Here is an 11,592-nt window from a genome sequence, read left to right as displayed (position 1 = left end):
AATGCACCCCTCACATTTGTGTAAACATATTATATCTTTCAATGGGACAACACTGCAGCTGTGAGACAATGTAAAGCAGTCAGTGTACAGCTTGTATAACAGTGTAATATTGCATGGTATCTACTCATGGGACACCACTGCAGATATGACACTGTGATACAATGTAAAGCAGTCAGTGCACAGCTTGTATAACAGTGTAAATATTGTATGATATCTTCTCATGGGACAGCACTGCAGATGTGACACTGTGATACAATGTAAAGCAGTCAGTGTACAGCTTGTATAACAGTGTAATATTGCATGGTATCTACTCATGGGACACCACTGCAGATATGACACTGTGATACAATGTAAAGCAGTCAGTGTACAGCTTGTATCACAGTGTAAATATTGTATGATATCTTCTCATGGGACACCACTGCAGATGTGACGCTGTGACACAATGTAAAGCAGTCAGTGTACAGCTTGTATAACAGTGTTATATGTATGATATCTTCTCATGGGACAGTACTGCAGATGTGACACTGCGATACAATGTAAAGCAGTCAGTGTACAGCTTGTATCACAGTGTAAATATTGTATGATATCTTCTCATGGGACAACACTGCAGATGTGACGCTGTGACACAATGTAAAGCAGTCAGTGTACAGCTTGTATAACAGTGTTATATGTATAATATCTTCTCATGGGACAGTACTGCAGATGTGACACTGCGATACAATGTAAAGCAGTCAGTGTACAGCTTGTATCACAGTGTAAATATTGTATGATATCTTCTCATGGGACAGTACTGCAGATGTGACACTGCGATACAATGTAAAGCAGTCAGTGTACAGCTTGTATCACAGTGTAAATATTGTATGATATCTTCTCATGGGACAGCACTGCAGATGTGACGCTGTGACACAATGTAAAGCAGTCAGTGTACAGCTTGTATAACAGTGTAATATTGTATGATATCTTCTCATGGCACAGCACTGCAGATGTGACACTGTGATACAATGTAAAGCAGTCAGTGTATAGCTTGTATAACAGTGTAAATATTGTATGATACCTTCTCATGGCACAGCACTGCAGATGTGACACTGTGATACAATGTAAAGCAGTCAGTGTACAGCTTGTATAAGAGTGTAATATTGTATATCTTCTCATGGGACAGCACTGCAGATGTGACGCTGTGATACAATGTAAAGCAGTCAGTGTACAGCTTGTATAACAGTGTAAATATTGTATGATATCTTCTCATGGGACAGCACTGCAGATATGACACTGTGATACAATGTAAAGCAGTCAGTGTACAGCTTGTATAACAGTGTAAATATTGTATGATATCTTCTCATGGGACAGCACTGCAGATGTGACGCTGTGACAATGTAAAGCAGTCAGTGTGCAGCTTGGGGAGCCGGAGCCCCTGGGGAAAAAGAAACACCCAACATTCACCCCAATGTGTAATCTTTAGCATCTTGCTGGAAGTGTTACACTAAACTGCAAAGGGAAAAAACAAAACAAAACGCACAACAAAGAATGACTTAAAACATTTATTTCACATCAAAATGAAAAATATCGCTATAAAAATGATTAACTGACACCACCAGCAGTGAGCAAGTTAATAAGATCTACAGGAACAAAAACTCCAAAACTTTTATTACAAACATGTTATGTACAGAGGTTAGAAGACAGTTATCTGAGCAGAACCAGTACCGAGAGTGGAGGCGGAGTCTGGACTCCCCAATAACCCCCCAGGGGGAGGGAGGGGATAGCAGCACAGAGGTGGGGGGGAGGGAAGACACAGGCACCCCCGCTCCTGATGTTACTCATGGTCTGCCCAGGCAGCTATACAAGGTGCAAGACGAGAACACAATCCCATATTAACCCACAAAAATTATTTCTAATAGTAACGTCACAGGAGATTTAAAGGGTAACTCTACCTAGCAGTTATAATTCAGTGTTTGGAGGAGGCTGGTGCGTTAACGGACTCCGCCCATTAACTAAAGTAAAGTCACTTGTGATTGATTTGCTGTTGTAATGCGGGTGGGAAGTCAGTTTTAAGCAACTGAGATATACATTGTGAGTAAATAGATAGCGTTATTCCTCTACCAAGCCTTCGCGTAAGCGTATTATACACATCCAATCTTATTTGGCCAATTTAACTGCTTCCATGTGGTATGAGAGCTTGCTTACATATCTGTTCACAGTATTCAAAATCTGTTAACCCTCAAACTACATGGAAGGAGTAAAACTGATCAATCATTGGCCAAATCAACATTGTATGTGTGTACCAGATCCAATTTTTATCGGCCAAGTTTCCCACCTCCATGTAGTAGGAGGGTCATCAGATTTTATTTACTATGAACAGATTGTGTCCATAAGCTCTCATACTACATGAAAGCAGGAAAATTGGCCAATCAAAATTGGACGTATGCGCCCTTACAGCCCCCCTATTACCAGACACCAATGGTTCTTACCTCGATGGCATGCTGGGACATGTGGTTCTGCAAACCAGTCTTTCAAGGCTGAATACAGTCATCACAACTAGTGATGTTAATAAGATGCGTCTAATTCAGAGTTGTTGCAAATGTTATGCAGCTTTGAAACACACTGCTGTGTTTTCAAGTTGCATAAACAAGGCATTAACTTGGAATTCATCACAGCTCATTGGCCACGCCCATTAAGGCTCCTCCCCACGTCCTGCAGCACTCGGTACCAGCTGTGGCTGTCCGGCATTTATTTAGGAGAGAATGGCTCTTATGCAATTTACTTTTTCCGCTAAGCTTTTTTTACTACCAGATATTTTTTCTGTTTTCTGTTTAAACTAACGTTTCAGCGCTCTGTTATTGAAGAAGTATTTTAAACAGAAGATGCAAAAATAATCTCCAAAGAGAAAAGGGAAATGGATTATGTAAATAATGAAAACCCGGATATTAGACCATCTGAAGCTTTAGTGTAGGTCCCACAATTAACCCTTAGGTCCTTTATATACTCTCCTGTGCAGCCAGGGAAGGCCCATAACCAACATGCTAAAATCCTGACATGACAGAGCTCTGCCCCGCCCCTTCATACCAGACAAAGACCAATGAGAGCTCAGCTACCAAGAAGTGTGTAGTCATTAGCTTGTGGCAGGAAGGGGCGGAGCAGAGTGGTGATCAGGAAGCTCAGGGGAGGATCTATAGTATAACAGAAGCACTTCAATTCTTTCCTCTAAAAAGGTAGGTCTCGTTCACCCATGGCCTGCCATATACTGTGATCACCGAACACACGGCACAGACTTTCTATAGTGGATCAGGATCACCTCCCCAGAGATCTGTGCTGGCGACAAATGCCTGGCGGTCCAACCAGAAGTGAGGAATACAGAAGGCGAGGTTGAGGACTGGTCTAAATGCTTTGCCTCTTATCACCCAACTCAATGAGAATCAGCGTACGTATTAGTACGCCGACGGGTGAGCTGGGCGGATGGAGAGCTAAATAACTACTCACCCTGCTGCCGCTGAACTCTGACGGCGTAAAATACTATTTCCTCTCCGAGTCATCGCAATTCAGATGGAGATGTAATTTGAGGCTCCGGCGATCGCACCTTTACGCCCCCCACACAGTAATACATCACTGCTATGGGGCACCTAGTTACAGCCACCTGCTTCCCAGAATCAGTATGCAGATCAGAAGGCCGGACTCTGCTGGCAGCATGCTTGTCCCCGGTATGGCTCAGACTTCTAATGCCAGAGGATCAGCATGAGAAGCCAGGGAACCAGCATTACCTATAGAGAAATAGATGGCTGCCTCCTTATTTCTCACTCCAGGGTTCTTTAAGGGACACAGACGTTTCTGGAAAGTTCCACCTATCTTTATTGCTTTGCTGTCGGTTTCGGCATTTTGTGCACAACTAACCCAAAGCTAGTAGTATAAATCTATTCTAATTCGAGAATTTCAGGTTACTTTTCATGACAAAGTGTCCTATCAGAAGTACAATCACTAATTGTTAATTCGGTTCTTATCAGTTAGCCGGGCGCATCCTCTAGGTGGCGATAGAACTCCAGCAGTTACATTTTTCCCAACTATCCATGGCAGCCTGGAGGGGGAATACTAATTAGCGCCACCTGCCGGATGCGCCCGGCTAATGGATAAGTACCGTTAATTCATTTATTCTTCCTTAATCAATATAAAGACAAAAAAAGTTATTTACCAAATCATTCCCTTATTTTTTAATAAACTCCTAAGCTGAAAATGACCAAAAAAAAAATCAAAACCAAAAAAAAACACAAACAAAATAATGACCTACTAGTATATGACAAAGGACAGCGTTCACCAACCAGTAAGGCTGTCATGTGACCATTTTCTGTGTTCATGATAAATGCATTCTGACCCAAAATGATTAATCCCCAATATTGCAGACTGGACTGTGAAGCCATTTCACCAGTCAGGAGGGGCGCCGTGTTTGTGGAGGGGGATAATCAGCATTCTTATGAGTTTTGTTACTTTAAAAAGGTTTGTTTCCAGGCACTCCGGTCCACTCAACGGCAAAGCAGAGAATGCTGGGTAAATGGGAGGGGCTTAATAACTAACTGATAAAGAGAGATTTTATATACAGGCTTCAGAGGATTATAGCTGAACTACTGTAGTCTTTTTAGCCTGTTATATAACAGGCACTGGACAGTGGTGCACTCACACCAGCACATTCTCCCACAACCGCCATCGTCCCGCACCCGCCTCTGCCACCTTTTATTATATAAACAGGCAAACATTTACTGGGGAGAAGGTGGGAGGGGTTTATGGGGAAAAGGTGGGAGGGGTTTATGGGGAAAAGGTGGGAGGGGTTTATGGGGAAAGCTCAGGACACGCTCAGACTCAGTTTAGCAGAGCTTTGCCAAAGTGAATAGACAAGATGTAGATCTTTATCTTAGTCCTCTACTGACTAGAGAAAGGGACGATTGGTGGCGCGTGCACAGACTGTGACCATTGTACATGCATTCATTAGAATAACCTGTGCAATGTTGGAGCTGACCAGAAGGGGGCACTATCAAACAAGGCATTTGTGTGACAGACCTGGCCTGGGGGTCACAAGAGAATTCTATTCACAGTCATGATATAAAATGCAGAAACAGTCGAGTAAATATGTGTGAATGTGATAAAGTCTCTGTACATCACGAGTGTATCGATAACTGACGCGGACTGATCGCCATTCTGCCGTTCCCCGTATCCTGTACGTACCGCAGAGTTATAATCACTGTCCCTGCAGGAAGGGGAGTGGCTAAGTATCACGTATGAATGAACAAAGCAGCATTAAAAGCTCCCAATTTACTGGGGATCCTGTGTGATCTGCTAGCCTGAGAGTTCATAATGGACTGCTATTAGGTGCCAGAGGCTGAAAACTTAAAGAGGCCCTGTAGTGACATACAGTAAAATGCAGTAAATTATTCAGGATACCCACTATTATGTCAAAAAAACAAAACAAGGTATCAGAATCAACTCCTATATCTATGTATTGTTGTATATTCTTATGTAGCACCGCCCTCCCAGTGACATCACAGCCTAGGCTGTCTATCTATGCAGAATTTGAGCACAGAGCATTCTGGTAGACAATGTATATTTTCTCCTGGCTTCAGAACGCTCAGTAAACAAACTTGCCGCAGAGCTGCTTCTGACAGGACTAAAGAGGTCGCCACCTGCAATATATTTCAGAAAGTAAATCAGGGCAAGATTTTTACAAAGGGGGCAAACACTAAATTTATAAGAATATTGCAAAGCAAAAAAAATAAGCAATTTTATTATTTTCACTACAGGTCCTCTTTAAAGGTATTAGTGTACAAGGTGTTGAGGTAGCGCCTCGTTTTTGTAATAAATCCACAACGATTTTGTTCATAAACAACACTACCGGTGTGTTGACAAAATCAATAACACGACCACCATGCCATTGAATCTTTGACAATCTTCTCTGTGGTCTGACGGGATACAGGTGACCATTTCAAATGTTGTCAAATGGAGGAGGGGAAAAAAAACCCGCCAAAAACCCAAAACCCCAGTTTAAAATGTGTTGATAGTTTTCACACCTGCTGCCATTTTCAGTGGCAAGCAATATTTGGCGGGCAGAGCCTGGTTCTCTTTGTTTAAATAGTAAAGGTTGAACCAGTTAGCCAAGCAAGTCATTTAGTTATTATCTGACATTAAAATAGGTTTGTCGGTCACATGACTTAAAGGACAACTGTAGTGAGAGGTAGATGGAGGTTGCCATATTTACTTTTAAAGCAATACCAGTTGCCTGGCTGCCCTGCTGATCCTCTGCCTCTAACACATTTAGCCATAGCCCCTGAACAAGCATGCAGCAGATCAGGAGTTTCTGACATTGTCAGATCTGACAAGATTATCTGCAGTCTTGTTTCTGGTTTGATTCAGTCACTACTGCAGCCAAAAAGATCAGCAGAGCTGCCAGGCAACTGGTACGGTTTACAAGGAAATAAATATGGCAGCCTCCATATCTCTCACTACAGGTGTGCTTGCACAGTTGATCACAGAATGACTAAACTGAAAAGGCAATATCTATTCAAACGACACCCCATAGAGTTACCCAGTAATCCAGATTAAAGCTAAATTATCTTGTACAGACTATAAGAGCACCTGTCAGATACTTTGTTAGAAGACATCCCCCCCTCCCCAGAGTCAGATATCAGAGATAGTCAGTGAGATGTGAACAGTTCTGCTTTACATGCAAATCACCCGCCCAGAACTGGTCCAATCAGAAGCACTTCCTGTCAATTTTCATTGGGCTAATTTCAAAGGCAGACAATTTGCAAGCTAGAATCATCATCCCATCGACCAACTGTAACCGGAGATCTGTCATGGCTTACGGATCAGGCAAGAGGCCTCGTTCTCTGATATATTGGTCCAATAAACGAGGTTCCCCCTCTCCTGAGTGGAGGTGACAGGTTCTCTTGGATTTGCAGATGTCACACTATTCTCTCCTCCGCAGACAAGGACATCTGAGAGGAAGGGAAGAGGCTGCCAGCCAATCACCGGATGCCAAATATTACAGTCAACGCGTCCTTCCCCATTCCTCGCCCAGACATTAAAAACTAGACTTTTATGAACGTTATCAGAACAGACGACCATGAATAAGACTTGCGGTGGAAACGAGTGGCGATGCCGGGGCTGACTGACTCGCGAGGCGCTCGTCAGCACTGCTTGTGCTCCTCCAGACTATTAGTGCAAATCAAAGCTGAGGGCTCCGTCCGGGACCATCAGACGGAAAGGAAAACGTCCAGATAGAGTCTGTCGTAGGATTCCCTGAAGCATACAATGAACAGGAGGCTGAGCAGGCTGGATCCCGTCAGGCACCAGTTCAGCCAGGACACCTCTGCAAAGGAAAAGACAAGAGTCATGGCAGACAGTCAGATTGTGTACTTAGGATGAAATCGCTTGTCATCGGCCTCCCTGAGGCAGAGAATGAGCAGCAGGCCGAAGGTACAAGAGGCCATCAGGCAGCCGTTCGCCCAGGACACCGCTGTGTAAACACAAGAGACAGGATGACATCACTGCGGTCAGCGGCAGCCAGCAAGCGGCACTTTAAGTAACAGATTCTACAGCGACATTTAAGGGGCACTATGGCGAAAAATTGTAAAATTTAAAATGTGTGCAAACATTTACAAATAAGAAGTACATTTCTTCCAGAGTAAAATGAGTCATAAATTACTTTCTCGTATGTTGCTGTCACTTACAGTAGGTAGTAGAAATCTGACAGAAGTGACAGGTTTTGGACTAGTCCATCTCTTCATAGGGGATTCTCAGGGATATATTTATTTTGAAAAGCACTTAGTGAATAGCAGTTGCTCTGTCCAACTGCCAAAAACTGTGTAGCGAGCAGGGAGGCTGGTCAGCATCATTGTTTAAATCCTTTTTAGGGAATATCTTTATTAAGAATACAATACAATAACATTTGTAAAGCGCTTTTCTCCCATAGGACTCAAAGCGCATAGCTGTGTCTCAGATTAATACAGGGTTTCAGGCTGGGTTGTGTTACAGAGGAGATAGTCAGATGTTCATGAATGCCAGACTGAAAAGGTAGGTTTTCAGTTTAGACTTAAATGCTTCCAGGGATGGGGCTGTCCTGATTGGGTGTGGCAGGGAGTTCCAAAGTGTTGGGGCAGCATGACAAAAGGCTGTGTCTCCAAAGGTTTTGAGGTGGACTCTGGGGGTGACCAAGGTGTTACGTCCTTTTGATCTAAGATTGTGGGGGGTGTGATGCAGTTGCAACAAGTCCTTCAGGTATCCAGGGCCCAGATTGTGCAAGGATTTGAATGTCAGTAAGCCAATCTTAAACAGAATTCTCCATTTTATCGGTAGCCAGTGGAGTGAGCTCAGGGTTGGTGTTATGTGGCAATGGCGGGGTTGGCTCGTTAACAGCCTTGCGGCGGCATTCTGTACTAATTGCAGGCGGCGTAAGTCTTTCTTATGCAGGCCTGTGTAGAGGACGTTGCAGTAGTCTAACCTTGATGCGACGAAGGCATGAACTAGGGTTGGAAGATCCTCTGAAGGAATTAGGTGTTTAATCCTTGCAATATTCCTTAGGTGAAAGAAGGAATGTTTCACAACAGCTGAGATTTGATTACTGAAGCTTAATTTCCCATCAATCAGTACTCCCAGGCTGCGCAAGTCTTGCTGAGAATCCCCTATGAAGAGATGGACTAATCCAAAGCCTGTCACTTCTGTCAGATTTCTACTTCCTACTGTAAGTGACAGCAACATAGGAGAGAAGTGATTTATGGCTCATTTTACTCTGGGAAAAAAAACAAAAAAAAAAAAAAAAAAACTTACTTCGTATTTGTCTATGTTTGCACAGATTTTAAATTTTACAATTTTGCCATAGTGCCCCTTTAACAGCCCCGTCCTAATGATCTCACATTAGAGGACAGTGGGCAGGGCTGCTGCATTCGGATAAACTCCACCTCCTCCCACACAGTGAGTGCAGAGCATTACAGGGAGCGCCTCAACTTCACCGGATCAGGACGCAGGATCGGCTCTTAGGTGGCGCTGGAATGTTGATATCCTCCTCCAGGTGCCGATCATGATAGGACATGTGATCAGCGCCTGCAGGAGGAGGATGCCAGCATAACAGCGCCACCTGGTGGTGGAAGAGGAGAGCTGCTCTTGTGTCCTGATCAGGTAAAGACCTAGTGCTCCCTGCATCACTCTGCAGCCTGGGGGAGGCCAAGAAATAAGCGGCTTCTCATTGCATATTTCAAATACGTTAAAGGGGGAAAAAACAAAACCGTAATTAAAAGGTTAAAGTATTTATCCCGGCATCCCCATGTCATCTATTACAATATATGTACACACCAGAATAAAGGCCCTTCAATATTTATTTCCTTTTAAACAATACCAGTTGCCTGGCAGTCCTGCTGATCTCCTGCCTCTAATACATTTAGCCACAGACCCTGAACAAGCATGCAGCAGATCAGGTGTTCTGACTGAAGTGTGACTGGATTAGCTGCATGCTTGTTTCAGGTGTGTGTCAGACACTACTGCAGCCAAATAGACCAACAGGGCTGCCATGCAACTGGTATTGCTTAAAAGGGAAATAAATGGCAGCCACCATGTACCTCTCACTTCAGGCATCCTTTGAAGAGCACCATTGTTTTACTTTTTGACTTTTCTTTCACTTAGAAGCAGGGTGAAAAGGGAGGAGTATATTTTACACCTTAGATTGTCACACTTAAATAAGAAGTCCCAAAATCACAATGAGGCCATTCTCCTTCTTACCCCTCCCACCCCACTGTGCACAAAGTATCAGCCCTCCTCCACCTTCCATAGCGACAGTACACGTTGCTAGTCTGCAGACTAGAGACTCGTCAGCGCAGACCTCGGTTACAAACTGCCAGCCGAGGGATCAAGTACCGATCACTGTGGGGGACAGTCTTTGTCAGAGTGTATGAGGCTTTACACCTGGTGCCTCAGAAGCCCAGTACACACGTTCAATTAGGATTGGCCAATCACTGACCAATTTTATCACCTCCATGTAGTATTAATACATTTTGAATACTATGAGCAGATTGTGCAGGTACGCTCGCCTACTACATAGAGGTGGTAAAACTGGTCTGTGATTGGCCAATCATAATTGAAGGTGTGTAGCAGGCTTGAGTTAGTACAGCAGTCTGGGAACAGAGCGATGTCCTCTCACCCCTCCTCCGCTCAATCTTCTGTCCGGCTAATTAGTCTTCGCTAGATCAAGGAGACTGCTCAGGCACGGGACAAATCGCTTGGATTATCATCAATTGCCTTTATACAGATTTTAATAATGTGCTTTTCACTGGGCTCTAAATTACTGAGTGCTGCCCGCGCTGCCACTTTAAATCATTTGCAGGTAATTATGAATTTTATAGCGCCATTAAAATGAAACATGGAACAAGGTAGATGCGCGTCCTGCTCACAGATCCAGCAAAGTGCGGAACACTCCGCGAAGCTGCAAGACGGTCAGAACGCTGTATACGTCCCGGATACCTGCGGGGCAGCTTATGGCTAAGGCAAAAGGCTTAAAGGGGTGAGAGGGATATGAAGGCTGCCATATTTATTTCCTTGTAAGCAATGCCAGTTGCCTGGCAGCCCTGTAGATCTGGCATAGTAGTGTCTGAGCCAAAACCCTGGAACAAGCATATGGCTTATCTAGTGCAACCAAGTCAGAGCACCTGATCTGCTGCATGCTTGTTCAGGGTCTGTGGCTAATAGTATTAGAGACACAGGATCAGGAGGACTGCCAGGTAACTGGTATTGTTTAAAATGAAATAAATATGGCAGCCTCCGTATACCGATCACATCGGGTTCTCTTTAATATCAGGAAGGTTGTCACAGAGTGGTTAGCAGTGTCGCTATCTGGCGAGATCGTTAAGCGCTGCGACGGGAGTCTGACGAGCGAGGAGGAATCAGACGAGACTGGAAAGTGCTGAGATCAGCAGAACTAAACAGCGGTTAGATCTCATTCTCCCTCGTTCATTAGCTTTCTCTACATGCTGGAGGACGTGTCATGTGCTGCTGATGCAGAGACAAGGGGGGGAGGAAGTACAGAAACAAATACACAAAAGATAAAAAAAAAAAAAAAAATTCCAGACAAGGAACTTTTCCGACATCTGCAAATTGGGGCGTCCTGACTTACCCTGGCAATGCGTGTAGTCTGGCCTTAGCAAATGATTTCAGGGAAGGGATTAAACCAGGGATAAATAACCACCAGGAGCTGCTAGCCAAGCGGCCTATTTAAAGGGACACCTGAAGTGAGAGTGATAGAGAGGCTGCCATACTCATTTCCTTTTTAACAATGCTCATTGCCTGGCTGGTCCTGCTGCAGTAGTGTCTGAATCACACCAAAACAAGCATGCAGCTAATCCAGTCACAACTGATCTGCTGCATGCTAGTTCAGGGTCTATGGATAACAGTATTAGAGGCAGAGGATCAGCAGGACTGCCAGGCAACTGGTATAGTTTAAAGAGACTAACAAAATTTCAGCCTTATTTCTTCTATCCTATAAGTTCCTATACCTGTTCCTAATGTGGTCTGGATTACTGCAGCCTTTTCTAGTTGCATTGACTCCGTAATATATCTAATCTTTTCTTTGTCAAG

At 43.9% G+C, this 11,592-nt stretch overlaps 1 protein-coding gene across 1 annotated transcript in view; it reads right to left on the bottom strand.

Moving 5' to 3' along the window:
* Positions 1-1,523: 1,523 nt before the first annotated feature.
* The window catches only part of SLC49A4 (solute carrier family 49 member 4), a 75,036-nt gene continuing 64,967 nt past the window's right edge, over positions 1,524-11,592 (bottom strand). The window contains exon 9 of the mRNA XM_068246210.1: positions 1,524-7,342. Within this exon, the coding sequence (XP_068102311.1) occupies positions 7,227-7,342 (116 nt within the window). The 3' untranslated portion in view covers positions 1,524-7,226. The remainder of the gene's footprint in view (positions 7,343-11,592) is intronic.

Source organism: Hyperolius riggenbachi, chromosome 7 (assembly GCF_040937935.1).
Source record: "Hyperolius riggenbachi isolate aHypRig1 chromosome 7, aHypRig1.pri, whole genome shotgun sequence".
In the NCBI taxonomy this organism is placed as follows: Eukaryota; Metazoa; Chordata; class Amphibia; order Anura; family Hyperoliidae; genus Hyperolius; species Hyperolius riggenbachi.
This window is presented reverse-complemented; position numbering and strand designations above follow the sequence as displayed.